At 36.3% G+C, this 27,757-nt stretch overlaps 1 protein-coding gene across 2 annotated transcripts in view; it reads right to left on the minus strand.

The window, feature by feature from the left end:
* LOC117337400 (sal-like protein 1) overlaps positions 1 to 27,757 on the minus strand; it is a 66,645-nt gene that overhangs the window by 9,017 nt on the left and 29,871 nt on the right. Inside the window, exon 3 of one of the 2 annotated variants that reach the window (XM_033898376.1) lies at positions 8,981 to 9,097. The exons of the other annotated variant lie outside the window; for it this stretch is intronic. Within the exon in view, the coding sequence (XP_033754267.1) occupies positions 8,981 to 9,097 (117 nt within the window). The remainder of the gene's footprint in view (positions 1 to 8,980; positions 9,098 to 27,757) is intronic. 2 annotated transcript variants of the gene reach the window in all.

A 27,757-nucleotide genomic window follows, 5' to 3' on the forward strand; every position in this document is an offset into this window, starting at 1 on the left:
GTTTCAAAATAAGGAAAAACTGAGAAAGTATAATTTTGGCTTAATTATTTTAATATTGGAATAAGAACAGATAAAATGGCATTTATTTTTTTTTTATTTCTGAGAAAAAAATTTGCCCTTGGAACATTATACAGATATGGACTATTTACCTGTGTATAACAAAAGGTCACCTATACTTATTGTTAGTGTTAGGAATTTACTTATTTCCCCACAACAATTGCTAACAAAATATGTAAGTCCCTCTTATATAATAAATATGACTCGACTTATACGCTGACCATCGTCCGAGCGAACAAATTACCGGTGTATACCTTGTGTAAAATATCCTTTGTTGAGTGGGTGTAGAATGATATTCAGCACTTTGTCTATCAACTTATTGTCTCTAGAATAACGTGTTTGAAACATGAATTTATCAAAGAAACTTATAAGAAAATATTTGATATACAGATTATAACATTTATTATAAATTCATCTGAAAATTAATTCTCTCTGAAAACTGTTGTTAGTATGTATAAAATAAGTTATGTAAGAGTTATAAAATGTCACAGCTATAGACATTGTAAATAACACAGGCAATCGGTACAATGGTCAGCTAAACCTCTATCAAAATATTAGGCCTGTAATACTGAGAATAACATAAAAATCCATAAAACAAATTGATTTCTGATAAGCTAAATAAAATTGCCTTGCCCTAATCTCAGTTGAATGTGAGACCCAGATACAGGAGATGTTATGTAATAATAAGTGAAAACAGCCTTGCCAACCCCTATCACATGTTTCACCGAGAGTGGTCAGGGTTCAGCAACTATCCATATCAATTATGGTTACAGTTGAAGAATTTCTAAAATTACCAGAAGGAAGTTATCAGTTTCCATTCTGAGATCAAAGGATTCCAGTTACTCTGTCAGTTTTAATCACTGAAAATATGAAATAACACTAGGGCTGAGGAATTCTCGCCTTTGATTTCTCAAGAAATTATGTAGGCATTTAAATATAGGTTTGATTAATATGTGACAAACAAGCCTCAAGAACTTTCCATTAATCTCCCTTTCATCCTAAGATTTAGGTAGCCTAGAAGGGCTGTTTATTTAATTTATCAGCTGACCAGAGTTATGTACGACTGGACAATACTGACCAGCAAACATATCAGAATGTAAACAACCATAAATTGCCTCAACTTCAATTGCAATCTACATAGACCTTCAATTAAATAAATAAAAACAGTCTGTTTTTGCCTTTAGGCAGAAATCTGGAGAGAAAAGAAATGCCAAACTTGTGTATACTTTTATTATAAATATTTCATTGTATAATGATTGGCCACAATGACTGGGTCCTAGCCTTACCGGCCAGGGAGTGCCCCAAACCTCGGTCATACAACCAATTACTTTCATATGACTGCCTATTACTATGCAAATTGAGAAACATTCAATTTAGATGCCTCTTAATGACAAAGGGTGAAGAGGTCATCTCTAGTACATACTGACCCACCATGGTCAGTTCCAAATGACCATAGTAACACCATCCTCATTATCTATCCCTGTCTATCTGATTACATATATCATACCAAAATCTTATATCCATTTATGTACATATCTTAATGTAATGTAATGTCAAACATTATATATATCCACCTGCTGTCAAAATGTCACAAGATATCCTTCATTAGAGGTCAAGGGTAATAATGATATCATATACCCATTCTTTTAGTTCAGTGATCATTGATATCTATCCTACACTAAGTCCAAGGTCATTGATATCCCACCTAATAGGTCAGAGGTCATTGATATCCCACCTACATGTAATAGGTCAGAGGTCATTCAAACACCCCTTTTTATAAATGAAAAGTCCTCTCTATCTAACCAGCTGACCCAAGGTCATTAATAACCCTCCCAGAAACAACCAATATCTATTCCGGAAGGTCAAAGGTTATTGACATATCTGTCATATCATCAAAAGTATTTCCATTAGAAGGGGGTCTTTAGTTTTCAGCAATTAATATTGGACCAAAACAACAATTACGATAGGTTAATAGTAAAAGTGTAATTTTTCATTCAAGCATCACCATCTCATAAATAACAAAAAACACTGTATTATAGAACTCTCATGTTTTCTTCACTCAGAATATAGAACAACTTATAATATACCATTAATATGAAAGCTTCGAATATGAATAAATGATATAAAATTATTCACTGGAAACTTTTATACTCACAGTTCATAATTGAACATCACAACTCATAGCTAAAATTCATTTTCCGTATGAATAAATTACCTATAAAGCAAAATGCTGTTAATTATTTATTTCATTTTAATGCATATACTGGAAACCAATTACTGTTTCAATAAGTCAATAAACATCATCTTCCTTTTTATCATAAATATCTGGCACAGAAATACTCCATTTTTGTCTGACAATAATGTGTTTTCATATAATCAGCAATTCACTAACATGTATAATTCACAGAATGTGTTGTGATGTATATTGCATTTGTTTCATCAACAGGGAGGTGTTTGTTGGGAACATTATAGTAAAATAGAATACATGAACATGTTTTTATTAATAATGATCGGTTGATATAGACTACACACTCAATGATCCCACTGCTTCAACAAAATGGTTTAAACCTGTACTTCACGTCAGTTATCAAGTACGTTAAATAACAAAATCAAAAACAGCAAAGTGTCTCAACAACAGTACAATCTGGAGACCGACATGTTGTACTAAACTTTGTTAGGAGAAAATAAGACTTATATGTGGGAGGGGTGGGAGGGGTGGGGACTGTATACAGCTATAGGCATCAGGACTGGAATAAGGTTGGTCTGTAATACATGTATGTCTATTTGAGTATGTACATGACTCCTCCTTATGGGGCAGGGGGAGACCACTCTGATTTTATAGGGGTGAGATGGACCACTCAAGGTGTTATAGTAAAGGTGTGGAGCGCACTCACTATACAGGTAGGGGTGGGGAGCACTGACTATACAGGTAGGGGTGGGGAGCACTGACTATACAGGGAGGGGTGGGGAGCACTGACTATACAGGGAGGGGTGGGGATCACTGACTATACAGGGAGGGGTGGGGAGCACTGACTATACAGGGAGGGGTGGGGAGCACTGACTATACAGGGAGGGGTGGGGAGCACTGACTGTACAGGGAGGGGGTGGGGAGCACTCACTATACAGGGAGGGGTGGGGAGCACTGACTATACAGGGAGGGGTGGGGAGCACTCAATATACAGGGAGGGGTGGGGAGCACTGACTATACAGGGAGGGGTGGGGAGCACTGACTGTACAGGGAGGGGTGGGGAGCACTGACTGTACAGGGAGGGGTGGGGAGCACTCACTATACAGGGAGGGGTGGGGAGCACTCACTATACAGGGAGGGGTGGGGAGCACTCACTATACAGGGAGGGGTGGGGAGCACTCACTATACAGGGAGGGGTGGGGAGCACTCACTATACAGGGAGGGGTGGGGAGCACTCACTATACAGGGAGGGGTGGGGAGCACTCAATATACAGGGAGGGGTGGGGAGCACTGACTATACAGGGAGGGGTGGGGAGCACTGACTATACAGGGAGGGGTGGGGAGCACTGACTATACAGGGAGGGGTGGGGATCACTGACTATACAGGTAGGGGTGGGGAGCACTGACTATACAGGGAGGGGTGGGGAGCACTGACTATACAGGGAGGGGTGGGGATCACTGACTATACAGGGAGGGGTGGGGAGCACTGACTATACAGGGAGGGGTGGGGAGCACTGACTATACAGGGAGGGGTGGGGAGCACTGACTGTACAGGGAGGGGGTGGGGAGCACTCACTATACAGGGAGGGGTGGGGAGCACTGACTATACAGGGAGGGGTGGGGAGCACTGACTATACAGGGAGGGGTGGGGAGCACTGACTATACAGGGAGGGGTGGGGAGCACTGACTATACAGGGAGGGGTGGGGAGCACTGACTATACAGGGAGGGGGGGGAGCACTGACTGTACAGGGAGGGGGTGGGGAGCACTCACTATACAGGGAGGGGTGGGGAGCACTGACTATACAGGGAGGGGTGGGGAGCACTCACTATACAGGGAGGGGTGGGGAGCACTGACTATACAGGGAGGGGTGGGGAGCACTCAATATACAGGGAGGGGTGGGGAGCACTGACTATACAGGGAGGGGTGGGGAGCACTGACTGTACAGGGAGGGGTGGGGAGCACTGACTGTACAGGGAGGGGTGGGGAGCACTCACTATACAGGGAGGGGTGGGGAGCACTCACTATACAGGGAGGGGTGGGGAGCACTCACTATACAGGGAGGGGTGGGGAGCACTCACTATACAGGGAGGGGGTGGGGAGCACTGACTATACAGGGAGGGGTGGGGAGCACTGACTATACAGGGAGGGGTGGGGAGCACTCACTATACAGGTAGGGGTGGGGAGCACTCACTTCAGGGAGGGGAGATACTCAGATTTTATAGGGAGGGGGTGGGGACCACTGATTACACAGGGAGGGGAGTTACTCAGATTTTATAGGAAGGGGGTGGGGACCACTGATTACACAGGGAAGGGAGTTACTCAGATTTTATAGGGAGGGGGTGGGGAACACTGATTAGACAGGGAGGGGAGTTACTCAGATTTTATAGGGAGGGGGTGGGGACCACTGATTACACAGGGAGGGGAGTTACTCAGATTTTATAGGGAGGGGGTGGGGACCACCATAACTATAGACACAATGGGTTGAGGCTTTTAATGTCCACCCTACAAATATTTGTCAAATCTATATATACAAACTATGACAAATCCCAGATTACTATGGAAATAAATTTCCATTTAAGTGTCAGCTGTTTGTGTGGTCAATGGTCAAAAATGTGGCCTGTTTGATAATAACACCTACACACAGTCCCTGGAGTGGTCAGGTATCATGGGGCTGACATCTCATTTCTCAGGATGACTGGACATAACATGAGAAATAATTAGTACCTAGCTGAAATCATCTGAGCGTTTCATATTATACAATGGCTTGACCCCCATTCCAGCCATGATAATAGCATCTCAATTTATATTCACCAATTTAATGTGAATGACAGGCTTTTCATTTTGATCTCTTTAATTCATTCTTTACTCCAAAATCCTGTCCACTTTTATAAATAATTTTTGCCCTGAAGTGGTTTAGTGTTTCTGACCCATTTTTGTGAAATCACGTCCAGAATATGAAATATCCTTTGTAAGGAATAGCAACAGGTGTGTTGTTATTTAAAACTGCCCACTGCCCACTCAATGGCCAGAGGGTGGGGGAGGAACAAATAATGCTCAAGGTCACTTTCAAATGATGTTGATAATGTTAGGGAGTGGTCAAATATTTCTATATTTCCTTCCGCAAACAAACCTGACCAACACTGTCCTTTATATGGTTATTGTTAGTCATTACTCTAACTTACCATCCCTAAATCTATCTAAACAAATTTACCTGGAGAGAAAAAAAATTCATACTGCCATCATTTTTTAAGAATGATGTAAACATTTTAGTTACGCTATTATTTACAGACCACACAAGAAGAAATCCAAATCTCAGTCAAATTCATATTTCTTTAACTCTCTTGACTAATTATTAAATTCTTATTCACATTGGTGACACATAAAAAGCACTGTGAAAAAAAACTTCTAAAAATAGTTTGTGTGAAAATATACTAAAAAAATAAAATTCTCATATATTTCGGCTGTCTTTTTTCTCAGCCAACTCACCTGTGGGGTTGAATGAGGATTTATTTCTATGACCCGACACCGAGTGGTGCCATTGTTGTGTATAAAAGACAGGTAAAGAAGATGCTAATACCTTGCTTAACGAATGTTCCTTTGGTACCAATATATGTCACCTTTCTAAGTCTTTCCCACCTGCACGCTGAACGGATCTGAGAAATGTGTCTATAGGGACAATGTTTAGCATCCTATAGTACAGCCATATCATTATGCAAACCCAAGTATTGTAGCTCTCTGTCAACACATTATAATCCATATATACATAGAGGAACGTCTCAACATTCCCACACGGATCTGGGCCCAGACCATTGTCTTCACCGAGGACACCGTCCCAGGAATGGATTACAGGAAGGTACAGCACTTACCATCCCTATCTTACTGTTGGATTCAATTAATTCTCATGGATACTTTCCACTTTTCCTTGTGGAAATATCATTTTGTTACTCGGAAAGCTCTCAACCCTTTCTGTCCTTAGAAAAAAATTATATATTCTAATGTAAATTTTCTTGAGTGTTATTGCAAAATGTTTAAAATGAAATTTTGGAACATCTGCAAAATGTGTGTGAGCCTTAGAATCCCTCTTTTATCATGGATGGGTGGGACCCATGTCAGTATGGTGCTATGTCATCTACTAGACAACTTTGGTTACATAAAATCCACCGTGAGGCTATTGATAACCATACAAGTCTTAATCCCCTTATATCTCCCTCAACATAAAAATGATTTTATCACCTCCGACCCACTTTTAATTTCACCCTTACTCATCAAACCCTTCAGTACAGACAGATGTCTATTTGGGTGGTTTCTTCAACTTGGGCCAACTGTGACGACCAAGTCTTATCATGTCCAGATCAGACCAAAGTGAAACTGACCCTTCTTTATCTATAGATAATTAGATAGTTTCATGAGTGAGAGAAATTTAATAAAATCTACATTGTAAAGCGATATTGGCCACTCACAGTCACCATTAATGACCATTTGAGAAATTTCTTCAAACGGGCATGATTTCCGGTAATTTATCATACAACTGAGCCTGCCCATTAATTATACAACTGGGCCCTAGCTATCAAATGACAAAATGATAATTCCAGATGTTACAAACCCATTATCCCCAATATCAGTATTTATATTCAAACTTATTCAAATTCGTTACAAAATCCTTTTTCATGAAATGGAAATTTTCAAAGCATGCATATAGTTCAATTATAGGAACCAATTTTTATCACCTTTTTAAAAAATACATCTTACTAACAGAATATCTTACCAAGCTTTTCTAAGATATGATTTTTATCTTTTTTTTAATCCTATTCCAAATGTGCCAAGGCAGTTTGTCGTAGAATATTTTTGATCATCTGATTTGAAGCTCCAACAAAATGACAGAACGATATTTCAAATAAAGCAAAATTGGAAAATGTTATTATCCGTTCTTACTGGTGTAGTAAAACTCTGATAGAGCTCGCAACAGGAACGGCTTATCTAGATGTACTTATCATCATCGTGTCTGGCAGTCGTATTTGTCAAAGAACATGTAATGCGTTAACTATGCGCTAGGGTTTTAACTAATTTGGAAATACCATAACAATGGTATATGGATATATAAAGTTTGATTGTTATAAACTAGAATTTGTATGTAATACAATCAACCAAACGATTATTTTTACTTTGGTAAGTATTGAATGACTTGAGCAATCTGTCATTCTTTTTCATTTTGTTTCAAAACTAACATATAGTCAAGTGATTTATCAAAATTTGCCACTCCGTACACAATGGCGAAATGTCAGTTTTATTTGAAGAATTCATCTATTTTAATAAATGAAGACAATTAACATTGTTGTCATGGTAACACCAGCATCTTACCAACTGCTTCAAGACATTACTGCCATCGAGAATTGACATAATTCTAACCGACTACAGTTCATTTTTGTAAATTGATTTCACCATCATGAAGAAATACATCATCAACATCCCTAATCGCAAATAATCTAATTTTTGGACAATTTATTGCACGGGCTGTGTTAATGAGATAGCATCATAAGGAGTTGTACCGTCGAATATTCACTAATTTCTAAAACAGTCTTTTCTGCAATTAATATAACGAAATATTCTTTTTCGCCATAAATTTCACAATAATCAAATTAGCACCTGCTTTTTTCACCTCATTTGTATGAAGACCGACAATCATTCTTCCCTCTTCTTCTTCATAGGTCTGAATTCTAAATGATCATACTCCTGTACTTAATTGCAGATAACGGAGTCCGGTGCAACATGAATTTTAAGAATGAGTAAATGGTACACACAAATAAATTCTACACATGTACTTAAATGGTGTCCTACACTTTCTTTAGGAGTAAAGTCGATGTTTGATGTCCACAGTGGGGGTTTCACACCCTCCCTAGACATGCCTGGATGACAAACCGACATACCAGCGGAATTGTAAATGCACAGCTAATTACGTTCCGCCTCTTCAGGCATTTTTTCCCAAAGAAAAATGAAAAAGTGTGGAACAAGGAAAGTTCTGTGGTATTGTTAGATACTATGACAAAAACACTTTATAGTTTAATATAATACCATGTCACATTTCATCGAAGTCCATTTTACATTCACAATGAAATAACACCTACAAACAATATGGTGACCAGGTTTCTGAAGTCAGTGCCAACTATCTGGGACCACAAGTGACAAAGCCATCTGAAAATCATCAATGAGTGATGAGGATGTTTAGACACCCCATTACAGTACTGGAGGGTAGATGTGGCCAGAACTGTGTATAACAATACCATATGACCAGACAATTGTTTTATCTTACTTTCAGTACCAAGAATATAATTCAGTATCTGTATATTTTTTACTGTGTAGATGAATATCAAATCTAATCAGATTGTGCATCATGATCCTCAAGCAACTTAAGCTGAGTATAAAATTTTTCTGTCACAAAACATTCTAATCAACTAGCTGGTTTGATACATGTAAAAAGAGAGAGCAAATCCAGTCATGATAACCTTGACATGTCTCCATAGAACTTATAGATCAAGCCATACCAAACCTGGAGAAGTAGACCTATGATGTAAATCTCATTTCTAAATTCCTTGAAAAACAGAATCTTCCCTAAGTGATAAAACAGGAGGTTAAGTGTTATACTACAAATAAATCTTCCTTAGATCGCCATTTTTGCAATTTCCAATGCTGACTTTGAGAAACAGTATCTTGTACTTGTAGTGACTGGGTGTCTTACCTGTATGAGAACGTATGTGGATTTGAAGGGCACTGTCACTGCCAAAGACTTTATGACACAGTCGACACTTGTGACGGAAGAAAGGATCATCACTAACAAACTGGGATCTCTCTACCACTGAAAGACACAGAAAGGCCACTTTGAAATATTCATATTAAAAAAAACTTTTATCTATCTAAAAAACATATAAAATGCATTAAACTTTTTCTCATTCTTTACCCCAAATCCAATGCATTGTATATCAATTTTCTTCCCCACTTTAGATCCCCCCTCATTTCTGTATTTAAAATGACAAGAATTATTTCAAACTTTATTGGTCTTTCTTTCTCTTTCCAGTGAAAAAAAAAAACAAGAAAAAAAAATGCACATGCAATTTCCGGGCGACTTCTTGCGCTCTAAAAGGAAAGTCAGCATATACACATGTCCGATATATAAATTACACTGACTGCAGAAGCTGATCGCAGTCTCTTGTTTTTAATTTAAAATGTTCAACTACACACAAATTAGGGTAAGAGATTTTTTGCAATTTCATTTAGTTAAGTTGAAATGAATACAAATTGAAAGTGCCTTTGTCCTAGGGATAATGTTGATTCACATTGTGGAGTATGCTGGTAGGTGAAGCATGCGATAAATTCATTTCTCACTCACTATCTTCCTACATAATACAAATTCTAATAACTCAAATTTTCATACAATTGAAACTAGGCTGTTTCTAATTATTTCCAACTTCTTTCCCCTATTTTGAATTCTGACCCGGTGTTAAACATATGTTTGGCTGAGTTTCTCTCCCGAACAATCTGTTTAGGTTCAGTTTTAAGTTTTGTTGTTACTAATTAAATCTATTTAACAGAAAACATTTCCAGGAACAGTAGTGACAGTGGTATAATTGTTTAAATCTTTCACTGTAACCATGTAAACGTACCGAAGTTCTGACAAAAACAATTCTATGCAGTAATACATTAATTATACTCGCACTTGACAAAACGTTTTTTTAAAGTTAAGTAATAGAATAAAAATTCCAACATTTCTGCTAATAGGAGATTTTCCTTAAGTTTTTTAGACAGATCTGTACACACAAGATAATCTTTATCAATAAGGTTATTTCTACCAATTACAAATTTGTATTAGAAGCCAGCAGCCGGAGCTGGGAGGGGGGGAGGTATAGATGTGTGGGTATAACATCTGATATTAACATTTCATCACAGTCCAAAATGGTTTGACATTCATATCCACTTACAGCTGGTATCAACCTTCTAGGCACAGATCCTTTAGAACTCAGACACCCTCAAACAAAATACACCCAAAATATGGCTGATTCCTGCCACATGTGCTTCTCACTTCCGCATCATTTTTCTTTATGAATTGCTCCAATATATATAAACGCATTACACACAACAATGACAAATGGTATACAACTGGCAGCGAAACTAGAGAATGACATTCCCACCAAAAAACTGGATTAGAGCTGTCTTAGAGCTTTATCCAATTTGGAACTTTTTTATCAGGTGACCTGAAGTTCAAATCTTAGCCGTCAGACTTGTTGACAAACCAAACTACCTAGGCACAACTTTTAAAGCAACTCTTTTTTTAAATGGCATTTTTATGAAAACAAAAACCATTTCGGAACCATTTTTTCCCTCCGACTCCCACTGATGGATTAGATAGGATATTCAGCTTTCTTCATATCATAATTTTGGTGAAATGATATGAAAGCGGGATAGAAGGAATGAGTAATGTAAATATGGCCTTTATCCAAGACGTAGGTTTTGACTGGCAGCGCGGCAGCTGGCAGGCAGCAGTGCTACTATAATTCTGTCAGGCTTGTTTGATATGCAGTATCATATTTTGTTATTTCCCGATATACCAGCGGGAGTTTATAAGGGGCACTGCCCTCAACATTTTTACTTTTATTTAATTGATGTGATTTCACTTTTGTTTCTAACAGAAAAATTATGTTTTAAAATCTTCCCTCACAATCTTAAAGAGACCTGCTTTAGCTCATACCTGTATTTCCTAAATGTTTTCAAAGTCAACAAGAATATATTTCATTTTTGTGCGTACAGTAAATCAGAAATGTTGCTGCTGTGAGGGATATAAACAATGTGATGTTTATGGACGAAGAGATTTGATTTTATCCTCTGTGAAGAGATTTCAGGCAGAATACTTCCCCTTGGAGATGAAAACTTAACATGTGGGTGGCAAGATATCTCAAAAACATATTTTCTAACAAGAACCAGCAGGGAGGGAGACAAGGTTGATGGAAGCGATGAGGAGGGACCCCAACCAAGCAACACACTCTTCCAGTTAACAGTGACAAATTTGCACAGCAGTCAGTTAATAGAGGCAACAAATCAGGGATAACTAGGCCTCTCCTCTGACTTATATATATATACATATATACCTATGTATAGTCCAGGGAGTTAATTTGTACACACATAATTTACATTTCTTATTTTATAAATTTGATCCATTAGACCTATACATTACCGGAGGGTACACTTTTCAATTTTAAATGTGTTTTGCTCATTAATTTATCAGTCAAATTAAATATTATAAGATATCTTTTATATAGTCAGATGGTTTATATAGACAAAATCAGAATGAATAAAAAATACTGTCTAAATAAGACTGTTTCATATACACATAAATTCATTCTGATTATTAAATAGATATTTGTTAAAATATTTGGGTTATAACAAATCATTTTAACATGGAGAATATAACGTAATCGGATATCCAATAGCAACACCATTCAACAACAGATATAATTAACCAACTCGTTCAAATACTGCAGAAAAATCTGTCAACCTCGAGCATTTCATCAATTTGTAGTATTAAAAAAAAATAATTCAAATTACCATTCCAAAACATTGATCTATATCATTAAATATATTCAAATTTCATGCTAAAATTAAAGTAGCAAAATCAGTGTCAATTTTTAAACCTTAAAAAAATAATTGAACTTATCAATTAGATGATTGGCTATATAACGTGCATCAAATGCATCAAATATCAACTAGCAAGTACTGGGAAGGATGATTTTTACTCCATATTTTAATACTATTTTATCATGATAATTTGATAGTTCTGGGAACATCTACTGCAGCACCCTGAAGGATTAACAAAAACTAAATGTGTCATGTACATTAAAAACCATCCTTTATTTACAAACTGAAATGTGTTTTAACGAAGGATGACTCACAAGAACAACATTGGAAGTATATCCTCTACAAAAGAATGCTTTTTTTTCTGTCCGGAACATAACACCATGGATTTACGATATGATAGGTTTTAAATACATCTCAGTCCGATACCGCCAATGACACTGGTAAAAGATAATAAGATGATAACAGTGTTCTATTTTATGAAATATACCGTGCCATCCAGTGCATATTCATAACATCTAATTGATTAAATGGACCCACAATTTTTAATGCCTATCTTCATTGGATTAGCCTGTTGTGTTTCTCCACAGACCGAAATTTGATATTTCTGTGACCGTGGACTGAAAAGATTATAAAGTGTTTTTGTTTTTCTTCTTTTTCTCTTTAAAGATCAGTACAGCTTGAAATTAGCAACACTAAACACTAATTAGTCAACTTAAGGTAAGATAAAGGTGACCTTCTATAAAAAACTCCATTATTAAGGTGACCGTTTGGGGATGTTATAGGCTGACTGATAGGTGTTGCTGAGCCTCCAGTTTATCAGATGATCTGTACCGTGATAATAATCGGGCTATACAGTCCCTTAAACAAGATCTGGACAGTTATATAGAAACTTGTAACAATACCAGAGTTCCTGTCCCTCTGTCAGTTTAAAACCGAGTATAAACTGATTAATATACACAGGGCATGCAAGTCTTCGTTCATATCTATGACCCTGGAAAAAGGACAAGATTGATGACAAATTGTATACTAGAAAAGTCACTTTGTTCACAATTTTTTTTGGTAATATTTCAGAATATTCCCGTGACTTTGATGACACAAAGGCTAACCACCTGTGACGGGTTGGGCAAGGGTTGGAATTATACTCCGGTCTCAATTTTACACTCCACTTGTATTTTCTTTTTAAATTGCATTTTCTTACAATAAAACTTGTACATGTCAGTAATTTCTATAGCCCTTGTTTAATAGGGTTGTGTGGGGTCGACAAAAAAGGAATTTTATCATCGGTAAGAAATACCTTATTGTTAATATTCAAGGGACTTACATCTCTTTTATGTACCGCCAGCGCACAGAACTTGTATACTAATAGAGCTGAACCGATTATATTAATATTTCAGACATGTGGTATTTGTGAATTTGTATGCAGACTTTTGTGGCAAACAAATAGATTATCTGAAGTGTAATAGACTTGATCATAAAGACATGTAATAAACCTGAAAAGATATTGAGGGAATCATTTAAAATTGCCATATTTCTCATATATCAGTCAATGTATTAAAACTTTGTCATCCGATATTAAATATTTTCTATATCAGGACAGGATATTGGTACTCTTTCTGTCAAGTGTCTAACATCTACAGTCAATACAGCGCTCGCTGCGGGTTACAGTACCAATGTCTTCAAGAAAATCATGTTAATAATGAACTTGTGTCCTATTTTTTGTCATCTTAATTATATGACAATATAACAGTAAAAAAGAATAACATTGTTTATGGCCCGTATATTAAAAGACCAATTCCCTTTGAAGCACACTGTATTGGAATCAATTTCAGTTATTATTAATGTCAATCTTGTAAAATCAAAGGATGCCACACGAACCGTAATTTATTAGAAAGTCTTAATCATTCGGAGAGCGGACAGCAATAATCATCAGTCTGCGTTAGCCGTCCACGTATAAAATTACAGGTAAAGGACATATCTCTATACATCAATACATTTGTGTAAGATGTATCCCTCGGTGATAATACTGAGCCAATATTGCTGGGTTTTAATATTGGCCATAACTGTGTTTAATTGACAATCCTTTATAGAGATATAAACTGAATCTTGAACCAATCTAAGCAGCTTGATTAAGTTTCAGTACATATTATGTATATATTCTTAAAATTCTTTTTTCACCAATTGACAGTAGAACATACAAGAGTAAGCAGATGAAAGGTTATACATATATGACATGCACCAAATTACATCACGATTCTAAATCTGATGCAGTTTTATATATATATATATATATATACGTATAATGACTTCCTGCTAAAGAGCCCAATGTATGCAATTTGAATGATTCAAACACTGTACAGACCCAGATCAAGCTCTGGTCTAGATCAGCAGCTAGAAAGAAAACCTACTTTATTTACACTTTCACAATTCTGCGGATTATCATCGGTTCCAATCCACTTTAAAAATAATACACTGCCAGGCCATATCTCGCCCTGAACCCTGGAAACATACGCATCTCATGATGTAAAAGTCATTTTCCTTTCTAAACATGCCTAGCAGATTTGGCGGTAATGTCATACATATGCTGTAACAGAAAGCATGATTGGGGTGTTCAAACAGAGATGTATAAAACAACGCCAGCCTTTGGTGATCACCTACACTATTTACTCTCCGATTTCCTCCTCCAGAGGTGAACAAGTTTAACAGCTACAGAATTTCGGTGCAAAATGAATATTTATTAGTGTTGATGCTACATATGGTTAGCCCTGCTCTCAATTATAACAGGATTCATAAAAGTCTACAATCTAACTCTTCAGGATATCATTAACTCCAGAATAATTTACAGATTAACATTTTTTCTAATCTTGTAAATTATCAGAAAAGCAAAATGCTTTTTTTGAATAATACATGTATAAAGAAAAATATTTTTGCCAAATTATTTTTTATGAAACTAATTTCAATTGCAAACTAATCTCCAAGTTTAAAGTCAATTTTAGCTCCACTGATAATATATTTAATTTAGTATGTGAGGTAGATATATATATACTTACATGGATCACACAAGGCCAGGATGTTTGCCTCTAACACCACTTCCCCCTCCCTACCACTCATAGCTCACTATATTCAATGCACTTAATTCTTCGCCATAAAATTCAATTGAAATGTAACCCTGCATTTAAATTTAAGTTTCGCTTTATGCCTAATCATATTTTCCTCCATTTGTACTGCGGTACAACTATTTATATCACTCATTCTCATCCGTTATCACTTTACTTGTCTGACTGACTGGCGTCGTGAATTATTATAACACATATGCTTATTTCACGTTTGATGTGCCTTTTAAAGTCATTGGACTGAAAACTATAGAAACGAAAAAAAAGGAGAGGAAAATGTATGTCTTGATATCTGTTTAAAACAGAATTCACAAAAAGATTGTCTTGTTTCTAATAATAAAAAAAAATATATTAGTCGTAATCCTTTTATTGAAACAGTAGTACCCAGGTGTGGGATATCACTATTTTGTGTGTACTGTAACCTCCAGCATTGTCACCTAGATACAAGATGAAAGAAGCTTTATTGTATAATATATGTGTACAGTTTTATTATAAATGTGATGTATGCTTAGTAGTTGTTTTAGTTTTCACTTGCAAAACATGAAACTCTTTTATCTACACCATCCTACCTGGAGGGGAGAGGTGACAGACTTTGACAATCACACTAGGACTGTGATGTAATACAGCAGCTTTGAGATTTTAAAATGTTCCTTAAAGCAAAATAGCGTGCAATTCCATTATATTTACATTAAAAGTTTGTGAGATAATATGATGTCTCGACACCTCAAGATCTTTCAATAGGTCGATCCATAAATCATGTGTCCTTACTTTTGTTTTGTGCTATTAAGTAGGGTGTTTTGTCATTGGTTTGATAAAGTATTAAATATTATATGTATTTTATTCGTAAACACAGTATACATGGAGAGAAAGGGATATCCTGCCTGTATGATGTACGGGACAGGTGACACGATGTCTACTGGGTCAAGTCTCTGATAGAGCACACCTGAGCGATACCCACCTGTAATTGCCCAATAAGTAAACAGGTAAAACAATAGTATACCTGTGAACTTAGTAAACATATCAATACATAAGAATCAAACTGAGCACAGTTTCCGTCATTTTAATATTCAAAGTAAAAAATGATTAAATAAATTAGATACACCTATAGAATTCAGAAAATTCAACAAATCTCCAAAATCTGAAATTTACATGATTGTGCGCTGTTTAATTAATCAAATTTTCCTCATATCCTCATTGGTGATTAAAAATTGAGTTACCTAAATTCGTCTTCCATATCTATTTTTGAGTATACAGTACCATCATATTTTAGTTACGTCATACAATCAATGACATCACATCAAAGCAGTTTTTATTTGGACTGTCACGTTGAGTAGCTGCCTAACAGTAACTCTTTGGATGGTATCCACCAAGTAATTCTTACTATATTTTTTTTCCGCTATTGAGCGGATAACTGTTGTATTGTGATATAATTGCTTCCAGACAGATCAACAAAGCGTCTATAACCGTCACAAATTTCCAGGTCACAGATTTCAATACACCCCACTGCCTATAGGACTTGCCCCGTGACCTCCGACACGCTCCTACCGACCCCGCTTTGATACAGTGAAAAATACCCTTATTCAATGCACGTTTGGTCGCATGGTTCTTCCTTGTAACTCTATCAAATAGCCTCGATCCACTGATAGCCCTTTACGAGTGTTCTACTCAATACTGACAGCTTTAAACTCTATACATACAGTCAATAATAATAGTCTTTGATCTTCATACAGGTGTTTCCCCAAACATACAGGTAGGTAGGTACTCGTTAATATTCCCCAAACATACAGGTAGGTAGGTACTTGTTAATATTTTCCAAACATACAGGTACACCGTAGGTAGGTACTCATTAATATTTTCCAAACATACAAGCAGATAGGTAGATACTTATGTTACCCGAAACTTACAGGTAGGTATACTCATTATGTTTCCTCAAACTTACAGGTAGGTATACTCGTTATGTTTCCTCAAACATACAGGTAGGTATACTTGTTATGGTCCTTAAACATACAGGTACAGGTACTCTTCTTTGAAGGTTTCCCCCAAAAAACCCCACCTTATTAAGGTGTTGACCCCCCCCCCCTATCCTGTATGTCTAACCCCCCCTCGACCTGGATTAGGAGATACCCTCCAGTCAGTGGTAGACCACAGGAGATTTATCACTATGTATAAGATAGGCATTATATAACCGATTAAGTAATTACTATAGTAGATACATAAAGTCTAAACTGGTAATTAGACAAGAGAGACATTATTTCTTATAAGGTACCAGTCTCGGTGTGTTCCAATCAATATTACATATTCATTAACTTTTGTATAGATACACACAGCGTGATCATCAACATATGATATTAAATCAATCTTGTATCTTTTCAGAAGATTACAGAAATATTAATTTAGGATTTAAATCTATCTTATTTTGACATTGTGTTCTCTAAATTTGATTGAATTACAATTAATTGTTGATATACAGAGGTGAAGTAGGGATCCGTGGCGTGCAACAATGTATCGGGTGTGAGGGTATACACCTGGTGCCGTCGGTGGAATGACGGACTCGCCGACAGGTACAAATCGCCAGGTAGATAAGTCTATATACAATGTAACTCACCTTTGCGTCAGGTGCACTTGCTTAGACTACAGGTAAATCGGTACTAATCAATTTCCACATTGCTAATATTTCTAATCAAAACAAAACCTTAGCTATAGGTACAAAAAGCATTATTTCGCACCTTGGCTCCAGTAATGGATACCCCTATGTCACACACAACTAACTTAATGGCAGCAGTAAACCGATAATTAAAAATTATAAAATGAATTATTTCCAATAAGCTGATTGCCCTGATCAAGAAAAGGAGGCGACAACCTGGAGGCCTACCTACACCAAACCACCAGGCTTTATATATATATATACCTACCGAGTAGTCCAGGCCTACCTACACCAAACCACCAGGCTCTATATATATATATATATATACCTAGTAGTCCAGGCCTACCTACACCAAACCACCAGGCTCTATATATATATATATATACCTAGTAGTCCAGGCCTACCTACACCAAACCACCAGGCTCTATATATATATATATATACCGAGTAGTCCAGGCCTACCTACACCAAACCACCAGGCTCTATATATATATATATATACCTAGTAGTCCAGGCCTACCTACACCAAACCACCAGGCTCTATATATATATATATATACCTAGTAGTCCAGGCCTACCTACACCAAACCACCAGGCTCTATATATATATATATATACCTAGTAGTCCAGGCCTACCTACACCAAACCACCAGGCTCTATATATATATATATATACCGAGTAGTCCAGGCCTACCTACACCAAACCACCAGGCTCTATATATATATATATATATACCTAGTAGTCCAGGCCTACCTACACCAAACCACCAGGCTCTATATATATATATATATACCGAGTAGTCCAGGCCTACCTACACCAAACCACCAGGCTCTATATATATATATATATACCTAGTAGTCCAGGCCTACCTACACCAAACCACCAGGCTCTATATATATATATATATATACCTAGTAGTCCAGGCCTACCTACACCAAACCACCAGGCTCTATATATATATATATATACCTAGTAGTCCAGGCCTACCTACACCAAACCACCAGGCTCTATATATATATATATATACCGAGTAGTCCAGGCCTACCTACACCAAACCACCAGGCTCTATATATATATATATATACCGAGTAGTCCAGGCCTACCTACACCAAACCACCAGGCTCTATATATATATATATATATACCTAGTAGTCCAGGCCTACCTACACCAAACCACCAGGCTCTATATATATATATATATACCGAGTAGTCCAGGCCTACCTACACCAAACCACCAGGCTTTATATATATATATATATACCGAGTAGTCCAGGCCTACCTACACCAAACCACCAGGCTTTATATATATATATATATACCTAGTAGTCCAGGCCTACCTACACCAAACCACTAGGCTATATACCATATACATAATCACTCAATTTATTATATTTATTTGCTTCTTTCACTTTTTTCTTAAATCTGCAATTTCTTATATTTGTTTTCATCATATTTAAATATCTACAATATGTCTATCTCAAACAAGCCTAGAAAGACCTCCATACACCAGGGAAGAATTGAAGGCCCGTGATGAGTATATATTATAGTCTATCAATCCGCATTCACCAACAATAGATTGGTACCTCTAATACTACCGCATACAAGTCCAGTAATCCAATTGGGACAACACCCAGAGACTGGGCAGACGGTATAGACATCTCCCTTCTCACACAATACACCCTCTCCATAAATCTCCTACATTGAAGCAAATCATCTTCCACTGTCAACCAAATACACTTATTCGTGATTTTTCTCTGCATCAGTCCCCTGTTGGGAAATGACATTATATTTGTCCTTGTCTTTCAAACGTCACATTATCAGGATATTGACGGAAATATGACGGCTGTAGAAATTTCTACGCTTGGCCAATAGATCAAACCAAATTTAATAAATCAATTTTCTTCTACACTTTGCAGAATTTGACTTGATCCAGAATTGATTGTCGCGACCCTTGCACATAGTAAATGGTAGCACTGTCACGCCAATGTAAAAGAAACATGGCCCTCTCAACACATACAATATGTCACTGGAAAGTATAGCTACTCCGGGGTTGCTGTAAAACTTGGCCAGTAAAGATTTGGTCACTCTGACTGAAGTGACCACTGGAGGACCACATGTCTATAGTAACTGTCTGTTCCCAGTGAAGAGTTCTTTTTTACCTTGACTTGGTTTGATTGACCCTGTAATAATTTGGGACCTGAATGTGTTGTGCTGATAATCTTTCTTTAAAGCCACCTTGTAATGCTAAATCTAGTTTAATCAACATTACTTAAGAAATTCTTAACTTAAAATTTTTCGCAGGTAAGCATTACAGTAATTTTTTTAAGGAAAAAATCTTAAAGAACATTCCTCAAATTATGTGATGCTTTCTTGCGGAAAATTTCAAGTTAAGAAATATAGATGAAACTGGCACCTGACATATCTAAAATTCTATCCCTTCTGTCCATTTCAAACACTTATAACGATTGAGTCAAACAAAAGACCGAGAACAGAACTAAAAACATGTTACAGAGTCAAACAATTTACTTAGGACAAGAACAGAACTAAAAATATGTATACCGAGTCAAACAAAAGACGGAGAACAGAACTAAAAACACAAGTGCCTTCATCACTGTTCTTCAAATACCAAATCCTGACATACAGAGAAAAAACCTGTGAAATGTTTATGGGAAAAGTGGCTTTCAAATCAATATTTCTCTTTTAACAGCAAATTATTAGCGATTAACTGTGCCTGAAGGATCTCACAGATATAAGTCTAGACTTATCAATATTTTACATTTTGCCGTAGATCTCACTTCTCCCACTAATCATATTTGGATCATCTTTCCTTTGACATTTTCACCATTTAATGGAATCTGTTAACATGTGTAACAGTGACCTGCCCCACCCGATGATTTGATATTGCGATTGTGATGTATATTTCATATTTGACAAGTATCGATCCAGATTCCAGACGGAAAAGTTTTCCCCCATCCAACTGCATCATAATTAAGCGGCACTTGTGATGCATGACTGGGTCCCTGATGTAGAAGAAGACGGGCGCTGAAGTGCTATATGGGAACAAGACTATAACGCTGTACCAATACTGCCCCAGCCACGGACTTGATTTCACTCTTTAGAGCTTGTCATTAAAGATTTAGTTTACTGATGCTTATTCTCTCGAATAAGACACAATGTACAAACATGACATCTTGCGGGCCAATACCACCACTGTGACCATTGTTATCCTAATGACAACTCTCTAGCCAGGAAATGAACACTGCCGAAGTACTGCAGTGACATCTCACACAACATCCCAATCTGGTTTCATATAGCAATCAGTTTATATACTCAAGACAGATAATTTCTGATAAAAAGATGACATAACTTTGAGTAGAATATGACAATTTTATGATTGGTACAGCGATCTGTAACCCAACTTGTATCCATAGCAAGACATGGCACAGACATCACACAACTATTGAAATACAAATGTACTTAATAAATTTGATTTCAATTAACTATTTTTAACTGATTCTTTATTTCAACACAGCAGTTTTGTAATAATTTCTTATACATAAAATTAGCCTCGTAAATCTGTTTTTTATCAATTCCTATTTTCCATCCTCGTAAATCTGTTTTTCATCAATTCCTATTTTCCATTCCACCATCTATCAATCTCCATCTTATCTTTTGATGTGAACATAATCCTGAATTATATTTACTACGAAAAAAATAAAAGTTTTTAAAAGTACACATGACAAAGGTCAAATACCAATCAGAAGATGTTCCAATGGAATCAGGCTTTTGTCTCATATTTTATTTAAATAATTTGAGGCAAGGTTGTGAGTCGTTCACTTTCATGTTCCCACAGTTGCATGTACTATTGGTGATAGAGCCATATGGCTTGGAAGTCAAAAGGCTTCCATTCGTACGCGCACGATTATCATATGGCATAATGATGTTTTATTGCAGATACTTCCACTAAATTATTTGAAACTTTAAAAAAAACAAAGAATTACACTAAATCAACCAACTTCAACAACCAAACTCTCTCATTAGAAATGTATGACTTATTTCCAAATATCAAAGATAAATGTGATTTTTTGTACTCCCTCTGGGAGTAAAAGCATTTTCATCTTGTATCATTTGGTGTTAAAGAAATAATAAAAACATACAAAGAGTTATTGCTTTTTCTTTAAAAAGAATTAACCCGATCTAAGACAGCAGATTAAATAATATCAATCTCAAAACTTATAATGAAAGTAAATTTTCAGAACAATTTTTCTTGACGTCAATAGATGCTTCGTACTGATAATTTCACATATAAATTGAACAAGTTCAATAATATTGATTTCCTTTTTTCGAACTGACCTAAAGATTTACCTCAGATAACATTTTGAAATGACTTTCTCTCAAACCAAAGAAAGTCTTTAAAATAATCCATTCAAAGTGACATTTGAACTGTTTTTTTTTTTTTTTTTAACCTGGCTACATGAGAAATTGTTTAATACTTACACCTCACTGACATTCTCACCGTAAAAAACTCATCATGTCGCCATTGAAAACAAATACATCACTCAACCAGAGTGACGGAGCATACAACATGCACATCACATTAACAAATCTATTTTTCTGACAAATTTTGTCTTTGAAATTTACTCTTTTATAGGGCTCATCTTCTCTCCATCATAGTTTTGACGTTCACGCTGAATCAATTGTTCGATATTAAGATCGATCAGCTATGGAACTTGTGTGAAATAGACAAAGCATAACAAATACCTTCCCTTTTATCAAAACTATAAGAGTAATAAATTGGCCCTTTGATCCTTTGCTACGGAAAACTCTTGTCGGATGACGTATGATGCATGCATTTGAAAATGGTCGCTATATAATTCATCATGGTTTGTTCCAATGGACAAGTACATCTCTTGTGCACAGTATAGCTGCACGCCACGATCAAGTGAAAAACCAAGGTGACTGTCGGTGCGTAACAGTTTTTGCACAGTACTTTTAAACTAATTACTTAGGAGTCTACAAATCAATGAATTTTTGATACATATTTGATGGCGTTAATTTCTGTGTAACCATCCAAGTGTATAGAGTGTTTCCTGTTAACTAGACCAGTTTCAATCCACATATTTCAAATGACACATTGTGTATAAACATCTGTAAACTCTATTATATTCTAATGTTTAAGATATGTTTACTGTTGTATGGCATCAGGAATACAGGAAAATGTCACATACCAGTGGTTATGGTAATAATACTGTTCTGGACTCGAAACTGAATCCACCATAGGCTAATCTGCACCTTTAAGGTATACATTCAAGGATTGAAGAAAACCACATCCAATGGATATCTCATAACAACCTCAATAATGGAACACAGGACCTCCATCCTACATCCCCACCCAATGGATATCTCATAACAACCTCAATAATGGAACACAGGACCTCCATCCTACATCCCCACCCAATGGATATCTCATAACAGCCTCAATAATGGAACACAGGACCTCCATCCTACATCCCCACCCAATGGATATCTCATAACAACCTCAATAATGGAACACAGGACCTCCATCCTACATCCCCACCCAATGGATATCTCATAACAACCTCAATAATGGAACACAGGACCTCCATCCTACATCCCCACCCAATGGATATCTCATAACAGCCTCAATAATGGAACACAGGACCTCCATCCTACATCCCCACCCAATGGATATCTCATAACAGCCTCAATAATGGAACACAGGACCTCCATCCTACATCCCCACCCAATGGATATCTCATAACAGCCTCAATAATGGAACACAGGACCTCCATCCTACATCCCCACCCAATGTATGCATCGCAATAACTTAATTAATGAAACACAGGACCACAACAAAATACTTAACTCCTTGATTTCTCCATCTTTGACAAGTACCTACACATACCATGACAGGAAGGCTACGTTAAAGAGTAAACCTTTCCTATGATGGAGACTTAATTATCATGTGATTGCTGGTCCTAACCTTTAAAATGAGTACTCTACCTATTTCGAATGTCTCCAAATCCACAAACTAATTAAATTCCCGATAAAACCATTTTGTCCAGAACTACTATATTCAACATCATTTTCATAAATCTACTTAGTCTCCCTAAAATACTCCCAGAAATTAATGAATAAAGTCATATAAATAAAAAATTCATCACGATGAAACGATTTATTCGTGAACGAATCAAAACAATAGAGGCGTCCGGACCAGGTACATGGCTGGGGTTTAAACGCTTCGTATCATAATATCGTGTTACACTACATTTCAAAATAATTTACAAATACCATGCCAAAAAACGATAAAAAGGTTTCCGTGCATATAAATCTGAATGATTTGCATGAAATTAAAAATGAGACATTAATTTTACTCAATAGATCTATAACATTTTTTTTGGTAATTAATGTAGTGTGAATCAGTAAAGATCGGTCTACAAGTCCAAGGTGTTGAGAAGGATATCATCTCAAGCACTATTGATCTTCACTTATAACATTTTTCATTAAAATTTGGGTACACTCAAGCCAATTATAGATTTAACCTGCCTTTTGTGAGATTTTGAAGCAATTTGAGGTGAATCTATCACATCTTAAGATCTATTGCTCCAATGAAAATGAGACATTCTTGTAGGTAAACAGATTTTTAAATAATTACTTTCATCTAACTTATTAAAATCACTTTAATTTTTACCTAACCAAATTCTGAGGATTAGGTAAGACAACTGCCCATTGAAATCTACAATAATAGCTACATGTTTTTGTCCAGTAGTAACCAAGCAAGTTAAATGGGAGAGTATGATCCCCACCTAGGGCCACTCGACTCCGACTCATCAGGACGTCACGTTCAATATTTTATAATTTGTTAGTCTGAAGCTGAGTAGATCACATCATATTCAATTTGATCCATGATGGCTGGCCACAATAAAGTGACATTGAGTATTTTTTGCATGATTTTATATTGATTTGCTACAGGTATGCGTAGAGCCGTGGTAAGAATCGACATCAAACAAGGTTACAAAATGGGTTAGCATTAATAACTAGTCTCTACAAGTCGCGTAAGTAATGTCGTCAGAATGCTGGGGCCATCAGCCCATTCCCCTTGACCATTCAAGTGCCAAAACTTACCGGCGATAGCCGTGTAATGGTTTTTGACTCGTCTACCAATGTGCAAGGAAAAAACGCAAACGTGTGGATGTAGTCGAAATATAGATCTTATTCCATACAGAAAATTCAGGTTGTATTCTAATTTCTATGGGGGAAAGCAAATCATTTAATGGCATATAATGGCAGAGATAGATACAATAAAGATATGCTCTCTAAACTATCAGTCTTGTCCATTTTGACCAATACAGAAATTCACTGGAGCGATCTGATATAGGACGGGAAGTCGCTGACAATTCCACAGTGAAATTCTGGAGATTTTAAAACTGTTAACCTCAACATGTTATGGATTTATAAAATTATAAAATGAAATAAAAAACCCATAATATTTTTTCTAGTAATAAAAGAATCTCCATTCTGTCCCTCCCCACATGACATGGCTATATTCTAAAGAGCAGAAAAATGGCCTCCATGACCATTGGGCCATAATCCAATTTTGATTTTGAGTTTGTTTCACTTACATATGAGGTATAGTCCTTGGGATGGCTTGTGTAGCCTACATATTGCATAAAACTTGACATGATGCTAAAATGGCCAATTTATATACGACATTTATTAGATTGTGACAGTCCCGTTCTATATCATTATTAGTGTACGCCATCAAACACTGACATATTCCCGGCCAAATTAGTCGAGCCTCGCAAACCTATCTTAATCTGCGATATTACCATACATATCGGTATTACTCCAATGCACTGGGACATCAGATAAATCGCAGTGCAAATTCATATTTTTACTCATGCAACCTTCCCTGCAAACACACGCTTTTTACTGAAGCATGTTACACAAGTTTCCGACTGGATTCATGTTGCCAATATTAAATGTCAAATCCATATTTATTACCAGTAATCTATTATATTTAATCATCACTTTCTGGACAATGGCAGTTATTTTCCCAAAGTGCAATTTATCATATTCCATGACATTTCAAAATTATCCGACTAAAACATATCATAATATAATTGGGGCTGTCTACAGCAGGTACGATGGGCAAGCATTGTAACAAGTTGAGTTGTGATCGTTTTAACTCCATCACTACCGCTCACAGGAAGTCTGTCAAATTGGCCAGAGCATGTCAAGTCACAGTGAACTCATCCGTCATCCTTCCTCTAATCTCATCAATTTCTTTCCATTCATAACCCTTTCCAAATCTCCAAATTATATAAATGAAAAAAAAGATTCAATATTTTTGTCTAATTTTCTTTACAAGAAAATAAAATGTCCATTTTTTATTCCTTTTGGTAGTTCCTGAGATGATTGGGTTTGTAAAATGTCAATGACTTAAATGTCTCATTAACAGAACATTGTATGAATTTACATTATGACACACAGTAGTTATATATTACATATTTTGTACCGGAATCTTTTCTGACCTAACAAATTTACCCTCCAACAATGAAGATTGGCCATATTTGATATATCCCCCCTCCCCCAACAACTGACCAATTAGCCTTAATACTATAAGACCAATCAGACTTCATGGTTATTTTTCTCCATTGTGAGATTACAATATCTCCTACAAGTATGGTGACCTTTTATACAGTTTTAATAAGTCATTACATTTCTCTATAGTGACCTGACAATATCAAAACTATTAATCATTATAAGGACACTTTCTATAACGACCATTTAAATATATTCGGACCATTAACCTATATAGGGTTTTAATAATGATAAATCATCTATCAATGATGTAATGTGCCGTGTGATTCCGCGGATAGAATACCAATGTAAGGGAAGGTCATAAATTGATGTCCCTCTAGTCTTACGTCACATTTCTGTATCATAGTCGGGATAACGACAAATCAATTACAGGAAAAAATTATCAATAAAAATTCTCCCCGCATAGCTGAGCAAATATTTTTATTTCCACATTAAGTAAATATCTTCTATTTTTATTGTTCCCCTTTATGTGCCAGAGCTAATATGGAAATATTAAAATTTCATATGGTGCGAACAGCCTTAATTGAGTTATAATTCATCGGAGACCATCAAAAAATAGGCAGTCTCCGTTATTGAATAATATCTGCTGAATTTATCTATATGTATATGGCAGAGACTCAATACAGGTTTGTGTGTGTATAATGACGGCTGGCCAGTAATCCACCTAGATCAGGCATTTGTCATCACTGTCCTAGCTAAAGTATCATCGTCCTGCCCTGGCCCTAAGTCTTTTTCACATAGACATTGCCAACACCTGCATATGTTCATACGCAGGTGAAATAAAAATCTGCATGAATAAAAAAATTGATAAATACTTTCATAGAGTGCATATTGCCATGAAATATTGCTCAGGAATCAATAAAACAGGATTATCTCCCCCTGAATCAATTACAACACTCCATTCAAATTCAATGTCTGTGCTATCTATAGCTTTCATCTTAAAATTTTCACTTTTGCTCGAGTTTAATACAGAAATGTGCCTCCAGATATTAATAAATGAAAAGAAAATTTCTATCTTTTTTGCGCATTAAGATCTACAAACGTATCCAGGACATCATCTGGTGCTATCTGATTGTCGAGCTGTGATGTATGTGTTAGGTTTGTCGCCAGTTACTCAGTTCATAAATGTCCCACATCATCATGTGAAACAACGTTACAAGTTTTATGAGAGAAAAAAGGTTCAACGGGCCTGCGTTACCTTATACCCAGTCTTATGTGTAAATCCAATTAATTTGTGATTAGAAACTGCGCCGTTTTCAAAAGCATTCTTCTTCCTTTGATGTTTAAATAAAGTAAGCGTGTAAAAATATTTTAAAAAGCAAGCAAATGTTGATGAATATCCAGCTGTTCTGCTACAACACTCAAATCGCCATGAAAATGAGGCAGCTTGAATTTGATATATTACATAAAAGTGTGGGTGTTTATATTCAATATCCCAGATGTGTTGTTTATAAAAATGTATTAGACAGAATCTGTACCACACCGAAATGTGATGATTTTTTATGTTAT

Source organism: Pecten maximus, chromosome 11, assembly GCF_902652985.1.
Source record: "Pecten maximus chromosome 11, xPecMax1.1, whole genome shotgun sequence".
Classification (NCBI taxonomy): Eukaryota; Metazoa; Mollusca; class Bivalvia; order Pectinida; family Pectinidae; genus Pecten; species Pecten maximus.